Source organism: Alligator mississippiensis, chromosome 1, assembly GCF_030867095.1.
Source record: "Alligator mississippiensis isolate rAllMis1 chromosome 1, rAllMis1, whole genome shotgun sequence".
Classification (NCBI taxonomy): Eukaryota; Metazoa; Chordata; order Crocodylia; family Alligatoridae; genus Alligator; species Alligator mississippiensis.
Genome location: NC_081824.1, coordinates 362,362,085 through 362,387,144, shown reverse-complemented (window position 1 = coordinate 362,387,144; position 25,060 = coordinate 362,362,085). Strand labels below are relative to the sequence as shown.

Below are 25,060 nucleotides of genomic sequence, written 5' to 3'. Positions count from 1 at the left end.
GTAATCAAACGTATTAAACTGTAAAGGATTTCAGGGCAATCCAGCAATGTCCTTGTGTGTCATAGGTATTTTCCTGTAGTTTTAAACATCTAATCACTTTTTCTTAGATTGTACTTGTTTATTACATTTGTTTCTTTTCTAGAAAATATTTTTTTATGGAAGCTTATGCTAAATATCAGCCATTGCAACTGACTGAACACAAAATGAGCCTTAGTTTTTCTGATAGTTGTCAAGGTGAAGCAAAGGTATTTTGTGTCATGTCCTTTAAATCAAATCAAATCAAATCAAATATTTCATTTTTCCCATTTCTACAGAACAGGTATTAGTTTTAGTAGAATGTAATGTACTGTTTACTTGATTTATTGACATTTCCTTACATAGTTTTTCTTCATAACACCCTTTGTTGGAAGCATTTTGGAGAGAGAGAGCAAAAGATAGACAGGAGTTCACACAAGAGATGAAGGAGGTAACCAGGGGTGGTGGGGTAGTGGGGTTGACTTGTAGGAACAGAAAGCACTGATGAGAAAACATTTCTAAAGAAAGGATACTTGATAAATAAATCAAAATTAAAAAAGAGAAGGGAGGCTGGTGGAAGAAAGAGGAGACATTTCTAGTGGGAGAAGCAGAAAAATAAGGAAAGACAAAATGGTTAATACTGGGTTACATTCCATTCTGCCCTTAGAGTGGAAGTTAACTTAAACACTACCTTTCCTTTTCTACCACCTCTATCTTCTGTATTTATGAAGTGCCTTATGGCACCCTCTTTTTTAGTTCGTTTTCACAGATGTCTCCTCTGTGGGATAGTTTTGATTATTACTTTCTCTAAAACTAATTGCCCCAATGATCGTTACTGGCTCTATAATTGTAATAAATGGATTTGTAAGGGTGTACCCCAGAGCAGAAATTCTAGAAAGGTTTCTTACAAAAAAAAAAAAAAAAAAAGCAAAATGTATGGCTAGAAATCTATTTTTTGTGGTGTATAGTTTGAATGCTTTAGTGGCGCTCAGTAGAAAATTCTCTCTCATTGCTGTATAACAACACAATTGCAGCCTTCAAGAAGTATAGCCTCAAAGCACTGCTACTGAGAGCAGACAGATGGAGGAGGCATGCAGTCTTGATGATGATAGCAGATGTCAACAAGTTAACAATCTGAAAAGCAAGCTAACAGCACAGCGGTGGTTCTTCCTCAAATATTAAAAAAAAAAGACAAAGACAACAACAACAAAAAAGACATTGAAAAGAAAATACAAATCGGCACTACTGATCAGCAAGAGCTGTGAAAAATGCTGTGATGCTGAATCTGTGGAGTAGTGCTGTTGAATGGATTTGTCGAGAGAAGAAAAAGTTGTACTTCCCTATTAGTCCATCACAAAGGAAAAGAGCTTACTTCAAATGGCATATGCCGACTGTGCAATTAGGCTGCCAGTCACACTCTCTGTATAAACTAAAACAAGGTGCTAGTCTCAACTCTTTACAATTAAGGTTGCATAACACTTTCTGTTATAACTTCCAGTTTTCAATTGAGCATATCTTTCTGAAACTTTAACTGTTCAGACTAAAATATCCTTTGTTTGGCATCTTCCCAAGGGCATTGTTTTTAAAATTCCGAGTAAAAATGTCACCAACATTTTTGAAAGAGTGGGAGAGAATTTTCAATAAACTTTTCTTATTATAAAACTATTCTCTTCAGAAAAAAAAAATCTCTCATGCACATGCAGCTTATTCCCCACACTCCCCACCCACAGTCCCCTGGGCCCTGCTGGGGCCCCTCATCCCCCAACCATAGTCCTCCGCCACCCCAGCCCTGCCAGAGGGGGCCTCCAGCTACCAGGGCTACAGAGCCAGGGACCCAGGTGCACAGCTTCCTGCCCCCCTGCAGCAGCACCTGAGCCCCAGCTGTAGCCCACCAGAGGTGGTGGCTGGTGCAGCCCCAGCGGAGAGTGCAGCACAGAGCCTGGCTCCCCTTTCCCCGTGGGCAGCACAGCTGGAGCAGAGCCCATCGGGGGGGGGGGGGCTGCCTGCTGTGCGCTTGAGCTCCCCACTCTGCTGCCCTGTCCCTGGGGCCTCTGCAGCTCAGTGGGTGGGACCCAGTGCAGCAGGACAGAGCAGGACTGGGTAGGGAATCTTGGTGCCACTACCATGAGCCCTGTGCTGCCATGGCAAGGTGCCCCCTGCCCACCCAGCAGCAGCAGGGGTGGCAGTGTGAGGCTGTGCCTCCTGCTGCTGCCAGGTAGGCAGGGGGCACCTCGCCATGGCAGTACAGGGTTTGTACTGGCAGCACCAAGCTTCCCTGCCTGGCCCTGCTCTTCCCTGCCATGCTGGGTGCTGCCCACTGGGCTCTGGAGACCCTGTGGGGAGGGCAGCAGGGCAGGAAGCCCGATCCTGCAGTGGGCAGCTCACACCCACCCCTGCCCCATGCACAAATCTGGGGGGCACATGCCACTCATGCCCCCCCCTGTGGAGTACATGCAGTGGCAGGAAGCCAGCCCTTCCCACCCCCTCAACTCCTTGGATGAGCTGACCGCAGCCCCATCCCACTCCCTACCTGGGCCCTGTGGCCACACATGGCTCTGGGCCCCAAGCCCCACATGCTGCCCAGGTTGGCCAGTAGTGCCAGCCCCAGCCCCAGCCCTAGCCCTGCCCAACTTGAATTAAAAACCAGAAAGAATGAGTGATATATTAAAAATCTGGAGCCCAAAAGAATCAAAAAGATACTCATAGCAATGTGGAATGTGGAGAAATTGTTTTAGCTTTATTAAGGCTATGTGCATTTATTCTGATGTCAGTTTGATTTAACCAAGGTACTGTCTATAACACTGATATCCTTATCCATGTGTTTGTGTATTCTTATGTCAGTCATGTTGTAAACTATTCCTTTTTGTGTGGTGCTGTCAGGCTTCTTTTCTTTTTCCTGTTTTTCTTTTCTGCTTATTGATTTCAAATACAAGTAGTGTTTTCTTAATCAGAATCACAGGATGCATTTCCCCTGCTACTACAGTTGTGCTTTTTAGGGGAGCTACATCTGCTTGACAATATATGAAGGGCATCTCTCTTGTCCTGAATGTGTTGGGGGAAGGAAGAGGCATTTGTTTAATGTATTGTGTTGATTCCTCACACTTTGGAACTTGGCATCTCCGTTCTGCTTAGATGTGTCTGACTTTGACTACCTCACTGTGTGGTTCAAAGGAGTTTTTTTAAAACACTTCCCCAAGTGGGAAGGAAAAGATATTCACATTTGGGGAGAACAAGAAAAAGTCACCAAGAGTAGAGAATATGCAGAGAGGTGAGTAAATGGACAGTAAAAGAAAACCATAAAAACTGTTGTCTTTTCAGAGTACTGTTTATTTTAGCTAAGTAAAGAAGCATATTGCATAGTTAAACATGACTGCAAATTGAACTCCTGCTAATGAACTGTTATATTTCCAGTTCCTAGATTACAATAATTTGGCCTTTGCCATAGAATTCTTTTTATACCCAGCAGTGTCTTTGCTTTTCTTTTATAACATGTTCTTTTTATAACATCTCTTGATTATATTGAAGACTCTGATACAGAATGCGGAACTTGAATCTCCCATCTTTACTGGCTTTCTACTCTTTCACTTCTGTGTAAAAGGAGCTGGATGTTTGGTATTTTGAATGCTCTAGAAGCATCAGTAACTCCAGCTCATGCTGAACACAACTATGAAGTATTTGTTCTAGAAAATGAGAAGGGAAAACCTTCCATGCAAAGCACTGCATGGATGGTTTGGTACATTCTAGGAAGTTTTCATTTCCATCATAGAATTGCCTGTGGAAAACTGCCAGTCAGGATACCTGTCCAATCATCTGATCTTGTATAAAACTAAGCTCTATCCATTGTAGCATTCATCAGGAGCACATTAGTATGGATATCAGTAACAAAACTTGATGTGTCGTGATGAATACCATGTACATCATTCGGTCTTAGGTTACACATAAGCATTTTGGGACTATAAACTGGATTCTGGGGTTCTGCTTTCTTCACTAATGCAGAATTTGTACCTTATTGACTAAGTCAGAGATGCATAACATAAGCTTTTATAAGCAGCGGCTTACCTTGTCTGATGCTGTGATGATCTGATGAAGTAAGAGGCTGCTTACAAAAGCTTATGTCATGCATCTCTAATTTAATCAGTCTATAAGGTGCAAATTTACCCTGTCTTCTGCCTGACTTCAGAATAACATGGCTAATTGCCTCTCTTTTCAGTAATGTGACAGGACTGAGCATCACTTCAGTGAAGAAGGGATTGCTTCAACCCAAGAACTTTTTATGAAATCCCCATACTGAACATCTATTCTGGTAGTCCTTCCTTACACAGCAAAGAAGTGCAACACTTAATCTCAAACTGTGGCATCTGAAATTTCAGGCATATCAGAGTCCACCTGAACTCTGCTGAAATCTGTTTCTGAAGCACTGGCGAAGTGGGTAAACTATCCCTTTACCCGACATGCTAAGAGAATAACCTTGTTTACAAGTACCAGCAGAAGGTTGCTTCTCAGTAGTTCAGTATTTGTACGAGGAAGAATTAATTCCCAGGCTTTCAGATCTCAGATGAAATGAAGTGTCATTAAGATGTGTACAGCCTTTTCTTTCAACATAGGAAAGTGTGGTGTTCTGTGAATCTGTACAGAATAGAATTGAGAAGTGGGATTCAGTAAACAAATTTAGCATATTTTACATTTTTCCTCAAAAGGTCAACAGATTATCTTCCTTTCTCCCTATGTTTGTAAGCACCTCTTATGTGTACAAGAGCATCCTTACCAGAAGACCCTTAAGAAGCAACATTGTTTGATTATGCCTTGGTAATGAAAACTAGCAAATCCCAAAACAGAATGATTGGTGACTTGAAAACAGGCAATATGCAGCAATCTTAGAGCTCAGCAAAAACATTAAGAAATTTACAAAATTTCATTTAAGATTTGCTTCACAAAGGAAGCAAATCTTTTTTCATTTAATCAGTTATGTGCTACTTTTATGTGCATTTTGCATTTGCATTTTAGGATATAAGCTTGCTCATTCATGGAAACAGCAAATTTTAAACAAATATTAAAAAGTGTTCCCAGAAAGCAAATAATAAACTTGTAAATAAGGGCTTGTATATGGAACTTGAGTTAAAGTCATCTATCCAGGAAACATAAATAGTAGCTCCACTCACAATTAACAAATAAAGCTTGGATTTCAAATATTCATTAAAAAAATCTTGCTAACAATTTTTTTTTAGAAGTTGCCTATTACATTTCGAATAAAAGATTAAGAATCTAATAATATTGTTTTTCAGAGGCATAGCAAGTAGAAATAGGCTTTAAAAACTTATTTAAGAAAGAAAGATTTACTTAAATCTAAATAGTAATGCATAATATTTTTCTTTGTTTCTTCCAAAGCAGAAGAATGGGTTTGTTTTGTTTGTTCATTTTTTCTAAATTAAGATAATCAAATCATGGTACTTACATGTCTCCAAGTTCTACTTTATTGTCAAAGACTTTCTGAGGTCTTGTGTTTCTTTACACAACTTTCCAGGAGTAAATTAACATTTATTTTCTGTTGACCAAATTTTGAAGTAATTGCTCATTTTTATTTTGTCCTTAGACTAAACTTCCCTTCACTCAATGAAAACACAGCAGTGGTAGTGAAGTAGGCTTTTTCTTCCAGAGGTGTGCAAAGACCTACCGCACCCCACTGTAGTCTGCACAAAGTATGCAATTATTATATTCCACTTGGTTCTTCTGCTCCCTTGTTCACTTCTAGAGGGCCAAAAACCATCATCCTACTCATCTGCCCCTGCTCTTTATGTGCTAGACAAAAATGGGATGGTAAGCATCTCTGGTGAAGGAGCTACACTTGTTTTCAGGTTCCCTGTCTCTGGTATGCTTGACAGCTGAGGCATATGTATCACTCTGTTTCTGGGTGTGGCACATGCAGAACAGAAATAGGTGAATGGACATGCTTCTCGGTGGTATATATAAGACCACTGGAAAAGTAATATAGATATATCCATAGGGTCCCATTGATAGCAAGGTGGAGCTATGGTCCCACTTGTGCACAATGGAGTCACAGGCTTCACCTGTGATACTGTATCCCACCCCCTATCATAGTGTGCTACCAGAAGCAAAGTTACAACACTGTCACAATTCACTACCCTTCACTTTCCATATCCACTGATGCATGAGCAACAAATTGTGCTGGATGGGGGTCATTCCTATCAGGATGTCATGACCCTAAACTAGCAGTTGTGAAAGAGGAATAGGAGCAAATTCTTGTTGAAGTAAGGGAGGTGCCAGCCTCTTCCCGGTGTGCGGGTCTGGGCTGGGAGGCTCCATCCCTCCCAGTGCCACTGCTGCCCATCTGCCCCGCACAGCTGAGCCTGCCCTGCTTCTGCCAGCTTTGAGCCCAGCCTAGCCCTTTCCACCAGGAAGAGTCTGATGCTGCCCCTGTCAGGAGCACCACACCTTTGTAGGCTTATCTACATGGGGAGTGTGTGGCAGTGGTGCTGGGAGGGGTGTCTATGGGGGGAGCTAAGGCAAATTTTGGGGTGGCTATACTCCCCCCTAGCATGACCCCTGCCCAGAAGTAACACTTGTGCATTTTAATGGTTTCTCTTTGTTCATCCCACTATCCTTCCCTCAATTTTTAATTAAATTTGACCACACTTTCTGGTGCTGCAAGAGCCTCTTGGAATAGTTCATTAACTGAGTTGCCATAATAAGAAACCTGAATCTGTCCCACTGTGTTGTTTTGCACAAATTTGAATGTCAATATTTTTCTCCCCCTTGCCCCACCCCCAGGAATACTCAGGGCAAAGATTGATGATATTTTCCAAGTCTGGAATAGTTTATGAGGCCTCTGCTCAGTTCAGACTATGCTCCTGGACAAACAACTAGAGAGGAATATATGAGTATTGCTTGGGCATGCAGGGATGAAATCAAGAAGGCCAAAGTGCAATTACAATTTCAGCTAGCAAGCAAGGGGTGTGAAAGGTAGCAAGAAGGGTTTCTACAAGTATGTCAGCAACAAAAGGAAGATCAGCAGGGATCCTGGTTTTCTCTGATAAAAAGATATCCCCAATTTTTGGATTAAAAAAAGTAACCCCAAATCCACACTTCTCCATATTTAAAATAAAATGCCATGAATATATACATACATATATAGTGATGTTTCATTTTAATCATGGAAAAATGTGAATTTTTGGTTTACTTTTCTAATCTGAAAACTGGGGATTTTGTTTTAATCAGAGAAAACTAGGATCCCTAAGATCAGGGGAGGTGTAGGCCCCTTACTAAGTGGGAGAGGAAATCTAGCGACAGATGATGTGGAAAAGGGTGAAGTACTCAATGCCTTTTTAATTCAGCCTTCACAAGCAAGGTCAGCTCCCAGACTATGGCACCTGGCAGCACAGTTTGGGGAGGCAGTGAACAGCCAACAGTTGTAAAAGAACAGGTTAAGGACTATTTAGAAAAACTGTCTGTGTATAAGTCCCTAGAACTGGATGTGATGGACCCGAGGTTGCTGAGGGAGTTGGCTGACATGATTGCAGAGCTGCTGGCCATTATCTTTGAAAGCTTGCAGTGATAGGGAGAGGTCCCAGAAAATTAGAAAAGGAAAAAATATAGTGCCCAACTTTAAGAAAGGGAAGAAGGAGAATCCAGGAAACTACAGACTGGTCAGCCTCACTTGAAAATGTCATGGAGCAGGTCCTCAAGCAATCCATTTCTAAGCACTTGAAGAAGAAGGAAGTGATTAGGATCAGTCAGCTTGGATTCACCAAGGGCAAGTCAAGCCTGACCAACCTGATTGCCTTCTATGATGAGATGGCTGGTTCTGTGGATGCGGGGAGAGCAGTGAACATGACATATCTCGACTTTAGCAAGGCTTTTGATATGGTCTCCCACAATATTCTCACAGGCAAGCTAAGGAAGTATAGATTGGATGAATGGACTGTAAGGTAGATAGAAAACTTGCTGGGTTGTTGGGCTCAGAGGGTAGTAGTCAATTGCTCAATGTCTAGTTTGCAGCCTGTATCAAGTGGAGTGCCCCAGGGGTTAGTCCCAGGGCCATGTTGTTTTTTTTAATATCTTCATCAACTATCTGGAAGATAGGATGGAGTTCACTCTTAGCAAGTTTGCAGATGACACCAAGCTGGGCAGAGTAGTAGATAAACTAGAGGGTAGGGTGAAGATTCAGAATGACCTAGGCAAATTGGAAGATTGGACCAAAAGATACTACATGAAGTTCAATAAGGACAAGTGCAAAATCGTGCACTTAGGATGGAACAATCCCATGCACATCTGGAGTACCAGTGGTGATGCGTAGAAGGTACATGGGGGATAGATCCATCCTACAAAGAGGATGGATCTAGACTGTTCTTAGTGGTGGCAGATGACAGGACAAGGAGCAGTGGTCTCAAGTTGCAGCAAGGAATGTTTAGGTTGGATATTAGGAAAAACTTTCTCATGAAGAGGGTAGTAAAGCACTGGATAGGTTACAAAGGGTGGTTGTGGAATCTCCATCCTTATAGGTTTTTAAGACCCAGGTAGACAAAGCCTTGGCTGGGATGATCTAGTTGGGGATGGTCCTGCTTTGAGTAGGGGGTTGGATTAGATGACCTCATCAGGTCCCTTTCAACTCTAATTTTCTGTGTTTCTATGATTCTTGACTGCAGGTGAGGAGTAGCCAAATCTGACTGAAACCTGAGTTTTGCTATAGCAAAAAGGAGTCATACTTTGTCTGTCTCTGGTCACATTCCTTTTTCTGAAATGTTTTGGAACATCTGTAGGTGTAGCATGCTAGAACCCAGTGGTCTTATATTGGATATAACTCAACCCTGTATTTCATAGTTTCCAGACTCATAGATACCCTCTAGATTCTGGAAAGGTGTGAATCAGTGCTGGTGAAATTTACCTCTGCTTTAATGAAGTTTGGGAAAGTTAATATTTTTCTTATCTTAATAATTTATTGGCACCCCCAAAATTGTTAATTTGTTTACTGTCAAAGGTAATTTTAATAATTATGACTTTTTTAGAATCATGAGACCACTGAATCAGGTCTTTGACAGACACCACAGCCTTTTGGATAAAGAAGACCAGTTATGTCTAGATATAGAGCTACCCTGCAACCCTGGGAAGAAACTCCTGAGATGCTCCATTTTGGCTGCATCTACATGTACGCCTAACTGGTTATTGCATAGTCATTTAGTACTTGGTGCTACAGACTGCACAGTAACTGTGTAGTCCTGGCAGTGCATGGTCATTTTCAACCCTGCTGCACACTAGCAACAAGCTACTGCACTGTAGCTCATTGCTACTGAGCAGTAGCATCAGCATCACCGTTCGTGCCGCTGATGCTATGTCACCATAGTGAGGAGCTACATTGTCATACCTTCTCATGTAGGTGTACCTACTGTGAGGAACACATTCTTTATACTCTATTTTGGCAAATACTACATCCCCCTCTCTTCATTCCCTTTGACAGTGCCCTTTTCTAGTCAGCTCTAGCAGATGTTATCAAGCACCCTGAGTAACAACAAAGTAGCATATTCCAATGAGTAATACTTTATGATGCTACAGTTGAGCTGACAATACCAAGTGGTAGAAGGCTGCTTCATCTTACAGGCACAATGCTCCTTTGAACATCCCTTTCCTGTTCCAACTATTCTTAAGGAACTGTTCTTTCTCATCCTTGTCATAGGTATGTCTTCACTACAACTTATGCTTGGGCCAGTAATTAACATTGCAACTTGGTCCCAAATATTTTATATAAGACCAAATTAATCCAATTTCTTGTTTTTGATTTAAACAGTGAATTCAGGGAAAAAAAAAACAACTTGCAGATAAAATATGTGTTGCCAGAGAAAGATAAGAGCAATGAAAAGTTTTCGGGGGAAAAAAAGGTTTTGTTATTTACTGTTCATTTTTACAGTGAAAGTCACTGCTCTGAACCTTTCTGACATTTTTGCTAGCATTGAAAGGACAAAAATATTTTATTTTACAAATTATATAGTTTTAGCACATGATTTTAAAGAAAAACTAAGTATATAAAAGGAACTTTCAATCATGCTCTCTAGGCAGCTGGAAATTGGTTTGAATGCATGCAGGGTAATGGTCACAGCCATTTACTGAAACCCCCCCAGATATAATCTAACTATAGGCATTGCTTGCTTCAGTTGTGCTTTCACAACAGGAAATGAAAAAGTGTGCATAGTATGTGGTGGGTAAAATTAGAAGGGGTGTACCAGAGTCTAAAAAGAATTTGTGCCCACTAGTCATGTTCTTTTTGGAGTGTGTGCTTTTTCTCTTATGTGCAAGTGATCAAAGTGCCACCTACAAGTTTATGTGAATGTAAAGGTCTACCCACTTTAGGGAACATCTGTGTATTCCAGCACTTATGCTAAAAATAGTTCTATGCATTGGAATACATAGGTGTTGTGCATGCCCTTGGCACATGTTAATTAAATGGAGAAATGAGATCTGATTCCCAGTCCCAACAATCATGCCTTCTGCCATGCCACACAGGAAGTTCAAAGGTGGGTGCCAGCAGTTTGACATGTGGGGCTGCAGACATGGTTGTGCAAAGCATTGTGAAAAGGGGAAACTGATAGTCTTCCCCCCACATGCTGGGCACACACTATAAATGCAATATATTTCATAGTTGTTAGGAGCTGGAAGGGACCTTACAGATCATTGGTTCCAGCCCTTTAATGAAAAACAAATACATGTGACAGGGGCCTTAGACATGTACGTGCTTATGTATAAGGTTAGCTGAAAGCAAGTTGGAATTCAAAAAGATATGAGCACAAATAAGGCACCCAACTGAACTGGTTGCCAGGCATACTAAGAATATGCCTAATTTATGCACCTTGTCATGATACTCTTGAAGTCAATCTTGCCAGAGTCTGATTGGCTCCTCAGTGCTGAACCTCAGCATAAATATGCATATAAGTATGCTTGTGGTTTCTGATGCACTTATACGCTTTAAGTTGTAATTCCTAATTGCCAGTCTAAGTGCCAATTCTGAAGGAGGCATGGGTTGTTTTTCCATAATGGTAAGTTTGGTTTGACTGCTTGTGGGAGTCTGTTTATTCTGTCCAGACATGAGACTTTGCTACAGGTTGTATAAGGCTAACCAGTTTAACTAATATAATGCATGTGTCCTTGCCTTTCCAACAGAGGCATCTCCTTGAAACGATTTACAACTGCAGTAATTGTTTCTGCAAGCTAAAAGGCTGTGGGAAGTATGTGAAGTTCATGCCTTTAGAGTTATAACTAGAGGGACAATGAACATTTCTAAAGCATTTGAAACTATCCTTGAATGGAGAAAAGTCCACAGACATGTAGCAGCCATCATAGTAATAAAACTGTCATCTCTCATGCTGAGAGACAAACCTTAGAGCAATATCAACTTATATTTTATGCGTAAAACATAAAGGCAGTTGCCTTTTTTGTGAGAAATCTCCTATGCAGATGCTTTTTTTTCCCAACAGGGTGGAGAAATCTATCAAAACAGCATAAGTCCAGGAGAGAAAAAATACCTCAGATACCCTCCTTCTGTTGTACTTATAGGGCATGTCCAGATGAGCACACACATGCACTCTGCAGCAGCTTCTGAGGTGCTGCAAAATGCACGCATAAACGTTTTCCATGCTGCATAGTGGGATATCCCAGTATCTAAAAAAAAAAAGTCTAAAAAATCCCAGGGTGGTACACGTGGCTGTAGCACGCGCTGCCTGAAACTGGAGCCTGGTCAGCCAGAGCTATTGTCTGGCTGCCAGCCAGGCTTCGTGCACCTGGATCACTACTGCTGCTGCCCCAGGTGGCCCCCAGGACCCCAGGTAAGGCTGCTGGGGCCAGCCCAGGGTGCATCCAGATAAGCATGCGCGTGCATTTTCTTGGGGACAAATAGCGGCACATAGTTGTGCCGCTGCTACTTGTCCCTGGGGAATGGCTTTTCACACATGCTCTGGCATACAGCAAATTGCCCTGGGTGGAGTAGGGGAGCCAGCCTGTCCTTGGGGCCTCCCAGGGCTGCAGTGGCAATAATCCAAGTGCGTGGAGCCTGGCCAGCCAGGCTCTGGTTTCAGGTGGTACACACTGCAGCCACATGTGCCACCCTGTTTTTTGGGGAGGAGGGGTGGGGGTTTGGAAGGTTTTTTTAGATACTAAGATTCCTTGGTATATAATTTTAACTCCACATTGCAAATATGCAGCACAGAGAACCTTTTGACTTGCACCATGTGAAAGTGAACCGCACATTCCCACTCATGGGGACATGGCCATATTGGCTGACCTATGCATCACTAACCTTCCACATATAGCATGTTGGCTGGTGTAAATTCCTACAGAAAGAGGCTACTGCATCACCATACTATAGAGATCTAGGACATTAATTTAAGGCCAGATACCTTGTGAATCTGGCCCTAAATCCTTAAGGCTCAGATTATTAAAGGCATGTAGACATGTAACTCCTGCTGATTTCTGTAGGAGTTGATTTTCTTGAGAGACTGATTTTGAGTGTAAGCCTATATTTAGCTTTTACCCAGTCCTTAATCAGATCAATTCCTATTGACTGCAATGGGAGTTGTGGCTGAGTAAGGACTGAAGAGTTTCTTACAAATAGTGTAAAAGATGATCATATGTCAGTGCTTGAAATTACTGAGATAGTAGGCAAATAAGTATACCTTGTAAAATGTTCATGGTTGGCTTCTTTTTGGTTGCTTGAATCTCTCAAACATTCGGTAGGTTTGGCTTTTTAATAGAGCTAATGCAACACAAAATCTACTTGAACTGAAGTCACCATACAACTCATGTCAAAAGGCTTGGCTGTCCAAGTTACAGAATATTATGGTCCTCAAGTGTTTAATTGTTTCTATAGGAAACAGAATTTAGGATGTTTTTGGCAGTAGTTTTTCCTCTATAATCAGGTTGCTATGGTAAACCTATTATTCTAGTCAAAGAAAGAGTATGTTAATAAAATGCTTATTTCTTTTTGGTTTTATGTGAGCCTCTAATTACTCTTAAACTATTGAATTTGTACTGCAAGTATGGTTATCACAATAAGTAAAAGAATAAGGTCATAGGGAGTCTGCCTGCTGTTATTTCGACAACAGATGCATTTGATAAAATAATATCCTGACTGAAATTACTTCTCACTCTGGATTCTGAAAAATGGTTTTGGTTTTTTTCCCCCCTCCTCAGAGAGGCATCTTTTATACAGTAACCCAAAATTTAGCTGTATGGCATGCTGCTAATCTCCAAGTTTGTCTATGTGGAAACACTTAGGAAATTTAAGATGAATTAATGAAAACATGGTATTTAAGCATGCTACATCCTTAGATGGACACACCTCATTCAGAAATGAAAACTGTTTTAGTTTGTGGCCTTGAAGTAAGGCCACCTTTACTTCAGGATGAAAATACATGTATACGGGCTTAATCCACTTTAATTTCTGATATTATGTTTTTATATTTAGTTGATTTGGATTATTGCAGTACACTTTTTCCAGTTCATCGGCAAAAGAAATTGCTCAAAACACCCTTTCAATTATCCAAACATCATTTTGATTGTTTAAGATGTGAACTAGAAATTTAAATCAAGCTAATGCTCTATCAGTGGAACTTCATCATTAAATTCACTTCAAGTTTTTAAAGTAGAAGAAAAGGAGTTACATGACACAAGATACTGGAAGTAATTTTTAAAAGAGAAATTTATGAATGAATTAGCTTGAATAAGACTTTTCTCATGACAGTATGAGAGATTTTTAAATATACTCCTAAATATTTCAGAATCAGAAGAAAATATGTATATATTTGACATGTCACTTTACCTTTAAGAATAGAAAATAGCTTTTAGACAAAGTTTTCAAAAGCCTCCAACTGACTTAGAAGGCTCTTTTCCATTTTCAAAGAGTGCTTAATCAACTAAGTCCCATTGACTTGCAAAGCCAAAAGCATTTTTAAATATGGCCCACTGCCTCCTGTCACTTAATTAGCTTTGAAAATTTAACTGTTTTTCGTATCCTAAGTACCCCCTGCCAATCAACGCGGCAAAAGCAAAACCAGAAATCCCACTGTGGCACTTTCGGCTCGCTGCAGCAAAACTGGGTCTCACCTTTTCTACCGTTGCCCAGGGCAAAGCAGCCTGTGTGAGGCCTCCCTCCCTATCCCCCGGCACACTGATGCTGGGGAGTGAAAGCCTTGGCGCACCAGACACAGTGGGAGGGGCTGCGGCCAGAACGTCCAGCCCGAGCAGACAAAGACCAAAGCGCAGCACTCGCGTATCCCCTGCACATGTCTCATGTACCCCTGGGGGTACGTGTACCACAGGTTGAGAAATACTGCTCTAGTTAGAATTCAGTAGTTAAGAATGATGACTTAGTTATACACTTTCTTTCAGAAAGAGTAAGGGACAAGTACTGGGGAACTTGTCAACCCATGAGTGACTCATTGTCTCAATTAACCCTGGTCAATTTTTCCACTGGCCCAAAAAGTGTAGCAGAATTATCTAAGCATCTATCCTTCAGCACTTGCTTAAAAAGTGGTTAAGTGCTCTGCTAAAGAGAGGTGGACTGTGCTGAAGGGCTTTGAGTTCACAAGAACAGAGCTGTTTTTTTTCTGTCTTTTTGTCCTTAAAATCTTGAGGATGCTGTGACCCTAACAACTATTTGTTCTTACAGGGAAATGCGAATGTGGCCAATGCACTTGTTTCCCTCCAGGAGACAGCCGAGTTCATGGTAAAACATGTGAATGTGATGATCGACAGTGTGATGATATGGCTGGCAATGTCTGCGGGGGTATGTATTCATTTTACAAAAGCATTAGGCCATTATGGTCTTGTAACTTTACGTTTCCCTTGATTTTAATATTTTATATTCTAACGAATATTTCAGATTGTTTATTAAGAAGGCAGCTACATTAACACTTACAATGTACTACAGCATTTACATGCATATGATCAGTATTTATGAGAAAGCAATGCCAGATAGTCAAAGAAAAATCTGGATAAAAATCATTTTTCAAGTTTTCTCTTTTTATTTAATAACTTCTGTCAATTGCCTTGCATATTCCTTTTTATAAGTTAATACAGCTCAGTATTAACATGTGTTAGCTAATGAGGGTTTTTAAAGTATCTTTATTAAAAGGCTTTAAAGTACTGAAAAAATGGCTGTTTCATGTCTGGTGATACCATCTTGCTCTGCATCCTGGTAAGTCCTCATAGAATAACTAAACTGTGTGAACATTAGGATCAGTGATCTCACAAATGTGGGGTTGGTAATTTGCTAGGCAGAACTCTTCCCTTAATCAGCACTGACAATACCCTAAAATGATGTAAAGAGCCACGCAAATACTGGGAGTATCTTATTTTAAATCAGACATAAACAGTAACTGATCACTTGTGGTCTTTCACTCACTTTATAAGAGTACAAGTTTTATGTACAGATGGTTTTAAGTACATTTTACCACCTATCTTCTTAGTTATTGCCATACCTTCAATTCATGCCCTGAACATTTATTATTGCATATGTAACAGTTCTTTTAGATGGTTACAACATTGTATAACATTGTTTCAGCATCGCATAAGGTAATCACTTGTTTGGAAGGGACTTTACACCTGTGGGATGAAAGACACTGTTGATTAAGAAAACGCAAATTAGCAGCAAAAACTGAGAGATTAGAGAATTTTTCCAATTCCTCCAACTGCAAATATATAGTGCGTATAAAAATGCACATTTGTATACATGTGAGAGCACACACACCTATACTATGTATGAACATTATATATATAATTTAAATTGAGAAGCTATTGGTCTAAAAGTCATTCCTAATTTCATTGATTCAATTAAAATCAACTGTCTGGGAGAGGCAGCAACTTTTCTATTCAGGCAGGGTGGAGACAGTCAATTGACTTCATGAATCATTATCATCTCCTTGATTCCTGTTATTCTCTCTCCACTTCACAGGTGTTAACAACCCTGTATTCTTTTTTCATGATTGCTGATGCTTCACTTTTCAAACTATCCTTTCTTCTGCAATTTTGCTGATGGTCAGCCATTCCTGGCAATCTCTTTTTTGTTTTATAGCTCTGTAGACTGATTTTTAGGTCTAGATAAAAACAGGTTGACCACAGTTATGTTAGGGAAATCTGGAATGGCTAGGGAGAGGGGGTGACAGAAGATGCATGCCTTCTCTCTCCACTCCCCCCCCCCCCCCCCATACACACACACACTTGCACCAGGGCAGTGTGGCAGTGGGCAGAGCTGGAGCAGGACACACACACACACACACACACACACACACACACACACACACACACACACACACACACACACACACACACACCACTTATCCTGCGACTCCAAGGTTCCTGCCAATCCAGGACTTTTGCTTAAATTTTCTCCAACAGCTGGGACTCTGAGGCAGTCTATGAAATCTAGGGAAATCTTTCCCAACCAGTCTGTGACATATGGTCCCCCAGCTAAAATCCTTAACTCAGGTGTAGACATGGCTTACAGTGAAGTAATGGAGGCACTGTGAAGACACTCAAGAAGGCTATAATTTGTTTTATAAATCTGAATCAGAGCTGTACATTTAACAGTAATGACTATGGGGCTAACGATACAACAGGCTATAAGTATTTTAGCCTAGTTCATTGTGTTTTTAAAAACTTTAAGTATACTGTAGCAAATCAGTGTACATTCCAACAGCTATATTTGTTTTTTCTTTGATCTTAAACTGAATAATATAGTGCTATCCCCCTACCATGCTTGTAAAGCTTTTAGTTTTTCTTTAACTGGAGACATGTGTTATTATATGTGATGATGTACAAAACCATCTGCACCCCACTTTTCAAAATCCTAGATCTGCCCATGCTTGCTACTAATAATATGATAATGAATGCCTTCATAATTATCAGCAAACACTATCAAATTTCCTTATTAGTTATAACACAATTATAACAAATTTTTTTTCTTTTGTCTGGAGAACCTTACATTTTTGTTTTGAATAATCATAGGATGAGAGAAGAGTAATCAACAATCAGGGCTGAAAAGGAGTCACTTGGCTGTTGCTGGGATGCAAGGGATTTCATTATCTGAACATTTCCTCATCTTCCATTTGGCATGCTATAAAGTGAAAACCAGAGAGAATTCCATCCATTAAACAATTTGTATTTGACTTATATTCTCCTGTGGAAAAAGACTTAAAATATATAAATCATGAAAATATAATCAAAAATAAAGATTAATTGAAATCTTAGCTTGGCTTTTCTAGGGTATTATTATTATTATAACTTGGGACTTAATTACTAATGTTTATCTACAAGTGAGTAAGATTTACTGCTAAGAATCACTGTGAGTGTGTGCAGACCAAAATAATTGTGTGTGCATCCTCCAATATGTTCCTTTGGAACTACAGACATTTTTTTTCCTTGGCGAGGATGACTCAGCTCAGCTCTAGAGAATAAGAAAATATTTTTGTCTGTCACAGAGAATCTTTCTCTAGCTTTTGCTGCTCTTAATGTCATTTCTGTATCATTGGAACTAGCTGAGATTCTGTTGAAGAATGCCCTAAGAAGAACCTCCTATATGTTTATCTGACAAGATCTGGGTTAGAACTTTAACATCATTATCAATTGGCACATAATGAATTCTACTTTCCTCAAGTCTTGTTTCATACTCTTTGCTTGTTTGATTTCTCTGTCCTCTACCATCAGTTTTAATTTTCTTTTTTTAGACTTGTTTGGGCACATTTAACTCTTTTTCTTTTAAATTCACTTATTTTTCTTTCTTTTTGCTCCTTCTCTGGGAATAAAGAACATCTAGGTCAAATATGACCCCAGGAATGAAAGACCTGAGAAATAATGTCCATTTGTCTGCTCCTATAAAGTCAAGGTGGCACTTGATTTTCTTTTGAATGGGCTTATACCTTCTTGAGAGCCAAGAATACATCAGGGAAAGGCTAGAAGGAGAGGGCAAAGTGGTAGTGAGACACAACTGATTTTGTCAACAATGGCTTTAAGGTAGGATTGAAAATTGCAAGACAGACATAGTTGTATTAATTTTGCTGGGGCTTATTTACCCTAAAAATGTATTTACATTTAAGATGTTTTTGTGGGATTCAAAAAAAAAATCTTGTGGGATTTAAAAAAAAAAATCATTGGATAGATGTGGATTCATTAATCTCCTGGTGTCAAAAAACCTGCCATGCTGCAAATTAGCAGCACTGTCAATGCCTGCATGTGTGGCACATGTAGTTTGCAGTGCCACAGATAGGTCTGCGGTGCTGCATGCTTGTCTGGACGCGTCCCTGAAGATGACAAGGAAAGAAGCAAGATCTCCATTTTACAGCATCTCCATGATTCCACCCCCATTCCAGCACAGAAAATTAGCTGCTATGCTTAAAATATACCCCACAGTTTTGGAAGGCTGATTTTCAGAGAAAAGCTACATGTAGTCCATGAGTAAATACAGTATAGGATCATAGGAAAATAAGGCTCGAAGAGACCTTGTGAGGTCATATAGTCCAGTCCCCTGCTCAAGACAGGATTATTTCTGACTAAACCATCCCAGCCAAGTGTCTGTCTAACATGCTTTTCCAGGACTGAGATTCTACAGTTTATTTAGGTACAGTAGTCTGTTCCAATGCTTGACCGCTCTTCTTGTCAGAAAGTATGAAGCTCACTGATTTACTACTAAGCATGTCAATGATACCATTATACTGGTTTTAATTTACTCTGATTTACTATGACTCACACTGGATCAATACTACTATTTTGTCTGTCCACTCCTATACTAGAATAAGTGGAGGTAAACCACTGTAACTTTAAACCTGTTTCATCCAAGTTTCAAGTTACAGCAGTTTGGTTGTACCTATATTGGTATAAGGTGGGCAAACACAATAGTTAATCAGTTTTGATGTTGTGCTCCTAAACATTGCTTCCATCCCTCTCTTTTAAATTATTATATCATTACTTCAGTCCACTCCTAAGTCATATGAGATGTATGATCTGTTACATTATGGGGTTCACAGTAATTGTACATCTGCCTAGGTCTTTGTTCAACTGAATTCATAGAATATTAAAAGTTTTACAGCATATTTTAAGAGGTTTTCCTTTCATAAGCTGCAGTTACATTTGCCTTAAAGACTTTTTTCTGCAAAAAAGAAAATTTTAGGGTGAACCCTGTTGAGTTCAAATTGTTCTCCTTGATACATGCTACTGATACAGACACAAAAGTTGCAAATGATAACTGCTTTTAGTTGACATCTATATCAAGTGTGAGGAGTGGTGATATTAACTGAGATCTGTATGTGTTCATTTCAGGGATAACAGGAGTTACTGACACCTGAGTTTCTGTCCTTGAGATAGCCTATGTCAAATGAGAACAGCCACACTGAGAAATAACATTTGATCTGTTGTGGCTACAATGTACTCACTTATACATGGGTATGTCCTTACTTCAGAGTGAGTCAAAAGGGATTGGCACCAAGTGTGAGCACCTGAGTTATCCCGCCCCATGTATGAACAAACTGTATCCTCACTGGCACTTTATTGCCTATTCTGTATTGCTAGCAATTCTAAGGGCAAATCCCCACATGCTATGGGATGCTTTATTTCTCCTCAGTAAACTGTGGGAGAATATGTTTAGCTTTTCAGACATAGAGGATGAATTGTGGGAAGATACAGAAGAACTTTCAGCTAGCCTGGGTTGAAAGCACTGCTAAACTCAGATGAGCTCTTTTTGTGGTGGCCAGAACATAATTAGGGATAACTGAGTGCATCTATATGTGCTATTCGTGCTATAAAGGCTTATTGCACAGTAAAATACTGTGCAGTAACCCTTCCCTGAGAGCACATCTACACGTGCTCCCTGTTGGAAGCATATCTGCTGCCAATGAGAGCAGCCTGGTACAGAGCTACTCCTACCTTGCTCTGCCCCCCTACAGCACCCAGGTGGAGCTCCAGGTTCCCCCAGGGTGCTAGCTTAGTGGCTGGCAGGGAGCACAGGGGCTGAGCTCAATGCACATGGGGCCTGGAGAGCTCTGCCGGCTGTAGTGGCAGCTGTCTCCTGGCCCTGTGCACATCAGAAGTGATCCTGATATGCACAGATCCAAACGACAGCTGCTGCTGCAGAGCCTTCATGGCCCAGTGCATATGAAGACAAGCCCTGTGCCTAGTGGGGTTTCCAGCTGGTGGCTGGCTAGGAGATGTCCCATTTCTGGGGAAGCTCTCAGACAGCCCCTGGCTGGGTAGGGATTTCCCTGGCCAGCCCCCAACTGGGCAGGGAAGCAGAGAGCTCTCCATTCCCAGTGCTGTTCAGCTCCTCTCTCTCTAGCCACAGGAACTGAGCAGTGCTGGGACAGGATAGGGCAGAGAGCTACCCTGTCCTGGTGCTGCTTGGCTCCTGGGGGCAGCCAAGAGCTGAGCAGCAGTAGGACTGGGGGAGTTCCCCATCCTCTGTGGCTCCCTGATGTTTGTGCTGACCAGGAGCAAATTTGCTCCTGGTCAGCATTTACATATACACTACTGCACAGTATCTACTGCACAGTTAGTTTACTACCTGTACTTATAGGTAGTAGCTAACTGTACAGTAGACTAATTTACTGTGCAGTAAATGGTGCACATGTGTAGATGATGATGCTTTACTGTGCAGTACATTAATCTATTTTGCAGTAAAGCATCTCGTGTAGACACACCCACAGTATAATAAGACATTGGAGTTAAGTTTTCAGTGAAGAGGTATCTTATTCTCCTTAGACTACCTAGGTCATATCCCATGGTTCCTAACACTGCAGTAGCAACAGTTGCTCTGGATTGTTTCTTAAGAAACAATGAGAGAACCTGTCTGTTATTTTCTGGTGCAAGGAAAGAATTGTGGGAAATCAGTGGAGGAGCAGAGGCACTCAACCTTATGAGTAGGCTGGACTGTAATTACAGGGAGCTCTTGAGTTATAATTATGCATAATTTTTCAGTGATGATAAGCCTATAGTTATGGCAAAGATTGCATTGTGTTTGAGGAGGAGTTGAGAGAGTCACAAATCAGCTAGAAGAGTGCTCTAAGACAGTGGTACTTAACCTTTTTGGCCAGCAGGCTAGATGGACAGCGCCTGATCACTCCAGGGGCCGGATCTGGCCAGTGAACCCAACCTGGTGCCTGGGGCAGAAATGGTTGGGCCGTATCTGGCTGCACATAGCAGTGCAGCCTGGCCTTGATCCAGCACCGTAGTGGAAGGAGGCTTGGCCCAGCCCCAACCTAGCTCCATAGATGGGAAGGAAGCATGACTCAGCCCCCCAAGAGGAAAGGGGCATGACCTAGCCCTAACCTGGCCAGGCAGAGGCAAGGCAGTATGAGCTAGCCCTGAGTCAGCTGCCTCAAGGGAGGGGGTGTGCTCCAGTCCTGTGGTGGGAAGGGGGCACAGCGGAGCCCCAAAACAGCCTCATGGAGGGAAGAGAGCGTAGCCCAGCCCCTGTCTGGCCATCCAGGGGGGGTTGTAGGCCAGTTCCTACTCATACTTACCATGCAGGACTTAGGAATTCAGCAGTGGGGGGGAGCAAATTTTCTGACCCATGGGAAGCTCTGAGAGCTGGATTCCAAGGCTCTTTAGGCTGCATTTGGTCCATGGGCCAGAAGTCCATCACCCTTGCTCTAACACAAAACATTTGGCTAACAGGCTGGATATGGATGTTTTGTTGGAGTTCTGGGAGTGCTGCACTAAAACTGGCTTACTTTTAACCTCTAATATCAATATTCAGTATAAATAAAAGAATGAGATATGCTGTCTTGTGCCTCTGCCAACCTATAATTCCACCAAGCAGAGCAGAGCAAAACAGATTCCTGGAGTGCCAACCTGTCTGACTAAAAATCATGGTGATACATATATTCATGAAGAGATTAATAGATTTATGTGGAAGGTCTAAGGTGAATTATGAGGATCGCTGAGGCAAATAGTTGGAGGCTCAGACCTTTTAGTCCCAATCGTATTCCTACAGGACTGATGCTTTGCTGCTACCCTGAATCATCAAGGTTTTGCTAGAAAACCTCATCGTGATCTTTTGGAATCATCTGTTAATAACATTGCACCCATAACACACCCATTCTGTAGGTTTCACATATTGCAAGCATTTAAACTCATTCACAGTCAGGAGTTGACCCCTCCTCCCTCTCCCTTCATTTCTATTCCAGTGCCACTTATTGACAGTAGACCAGGGGCGGGCAATTATTTTACCTGGAATGCCACTTAATGAAGTTTGGTGAGCTTTCAAAGGCTGCATGGGTAGCTCTGCCCCTTGACAGTTGTCCTGCCCCCTGGTTGCCATCTTGGGACCAGATGTCCCACCCCTAACCCCTAATCTTTGCTACTGGAAGTCCCTCCCCTTGCCCCACAGAAATAGTCCTTTTGGGAAGGGGTTGCCATATTAGAACCAGAAAAAAAAAACCAAAAACAGATTATACACTAAAAGTCAAACACCTTCTATAACATATTTTAATTTTATTACAAAAATATTTTTGTCATGATTTGTGTTTGCATACTGTCTATAGAGGTGATTTGCATAATAGCTAAAAAAATACAATTCTTAGTCTTGTATATTGTGTGGGGGGGTGAGGGGTTTTGTGCGGGGATGTGGCTGTGTGGGGGAGAGGATAATAGGGTATGTTGGGGAGTGTGTATATGTGGGGGGTTGTGGGGACAGGGTGTGGGTGTGTGGTATTTGTGGGGTGTGAGGGATGGAAGGGGAGTGTCAGGTCTCCCCCATGCTCCCCCCATGGTGCGTAGCCCCTGCAAGTGGTGGCAGGAGCAGCAGTAACAGCAGGTGGGTGCTTGGGTTGCTTGTGCCCAGTCCAGGCTCTGGCACCTGGTGGCATGCAGCTCTGGCCAGTGCTGCACGTGGGGGCGAGGAACATAGCCTGGCCAGGCCGCCTGTGTTGCTGGGGCCCCCCACTGTGTACATGCAACTCCTGCACTCATGCATCACCGGAGGGAAGCCACACACACTGGAGTCAGCTGCTTTCCCTGCCTGCTGCCTTACAGGTCCTGAGACTCCACAGGGAGTCCCAGGACCTGCATGATTGGGAGCAGAGAAAGCAGCTGGCTCTAGCGCATGGAGCTTCCCTCCAGTGTCACACAAGCGTGAAAGCTGCATGTCCATGTCTGGGAGCCCCAGTGATACAGGTGGCCTGGCTGGGCTGAGCTCCTTGTCCCCATGTGCAGCAGTTGCTAGAGCCTTGCACCACCAGGAGCCAGTGCCTGCTCTGGGCATGAGCACCTTGAGTGCCTGCCTGCTGCTGCTACTACTGCTGCTGCCGCCAACAGAGTTGTGTGTTATGGGGAGTGTTGGGGGGAGTCCCCAGGGGGGTTCCCCACCCCTTCATCCCCCCTCCCTCCCTCACATCCTGCCCACCAGAGCTCCACATAGCCACCAGCCCTAGCCCCATGCTCTGCACTCCTGCTCAGCTCCAGCTGCAGCTCTGCTACCCCCACCACTTCCGTACCTGCTGCCCAGAGCAAGCAGGATGCCAGGGAAGCTGAGCTGGTACCTCAGCAGCTGCAGCAATGGCAGCAGCAGCACCAGCCAGAAGCTGCATGCTGGCTGAGCTGAGCCTTTCTGCCCACAAGGATGCGAGTGAGGTGCAATAGGGTATTTGGTCGAGGGAGCGGGGTATATAGTGCCACCTTTGTGGGCAGAAGGGCTAGGTGGGGTACAATTAGTTGGTGGGCACCATGGGCTAGATGAAAGTGCCTGGAGGACTGGATCCGCCGTGCTGGCAATATTTTGCTTTTCCATGCTGTAGACCCTACAAACTTCTTTCTACAAAGGTTTCTTTACTTTTGGAGCTCCCTCCCACCAACTGAGAGGCAGACTGAGACCAAAGCTAGCAAATCGAAGTGTTTAATAATCTCCTTTTAATTCCTTCTTAGGCCCCTTCCACTTCTGTATGCTCCTTCCCTTTCTCTGTTCAATCTTCAAAATGACCCCAGTCCATTTTGGCTTCCTTGCTCTCCATTCTTAGGAATTTTTATTTAACACTGCCGCTGGCTCTGAGGTCTCACTACCTTCACCTAAGTTCCCAACCTGCCTCCTCTAAGTTGTTAATCTCCATGGACCCTTGATGTTTCTCTCCCTCCTCCATTAGCTTTAACAACTGTGGTTCCTCTTACTTTACATACAAGAATACTTCAATTTTCCTCATCCTCAGAAATCCAGTCCTGGATGAGCTACTTCTTCCCTACCTTCACCCTTAAATTAATTTTATAAGTCATTTACAGCTGATTTCTCTTCTCTAGTCTCATTTCCATCATTTTCTTCCAATAAAATGTCTCTTTCCTAGGTATCTAATGACCTCTTTCTGGCCAAATATTAAGGAATGTGTATTCCATTCTTATTGTTCTTGCCTAATCTACTGCCTTTGACATCTTTCCCTCCTCAGCAGTTTGATTTTCTTGGTTCACTTTGTCTGCCTGATCATCAGGGATCCTGGTTTTATCTGATTTAAAATAATCCCTGATTCTTGGTTTAAAATAGTAACCCCAAATCCACATTTTCACATGATTTAAATGAAACACCACTATATATTTATATATAGTGGTGTTTCATTTTAATCATGGAAACATGTTACATTTTTTTAACTGAAAAACGGGGATTTTTTTTAAACTGGAGAAAACCAGGATCCCTGGTAACCCAGGTAAATGCTTTCAGGGCATGTGTGTCAGTGTGAAAAAAAATAATTATGGGAGTTCAAGCTGCAAAGAATGGAAAGTTAGACCCTATGAATGAATGGTATCTGTCAGTGTGGAAGCTGAGTACTGATGAGCAAGGAAAAAAGGAGGCTCTGGTGTTTTAAGATTAGATTTTTGCTGAAATGAGAAATATGAATGACAACCTAAGTGTTTTGAATAAGAATTGTCACTAGCCTTCTCTGACCAGCAGAGACTGATTAATAGCTTGCTTCCCAAACTAGGCTTCCATTTGACGGTAGGTAGACATAAGGGGATGGATGTGATAAATGAGAGTATAACTGATTGAGACCTTATTATCATGTTTCTTCATGATCACAGTGAG

At 41.9% G+C, this 25,060-nt stretch overlaps 1 protein-coding gene across 2 annotated transcripts in view; it reads left to right on the top strand.

Moving 5' to 3' along the window:
- The window catches only part of ITGBL1 (integrin subunit beta like 1), a 308,943-nt gene that overhangs the window by 252,936 nt on the left and 30,947 nt on the right, over positions 1–25,060 (top strand). For both annotated transcript variants that reach the window (XM_006264391.4, XM_059721100.1), the window contains one exon: positions 14,681–14,797. In XM_006264391.4, the coding sequence (XP_006264453.2) occupies positions 14,681–14,797 (117 nt within the window). The remainder of the gene's footprint in view (positions 1–14,680; positions 14,798–25,060) is intronic.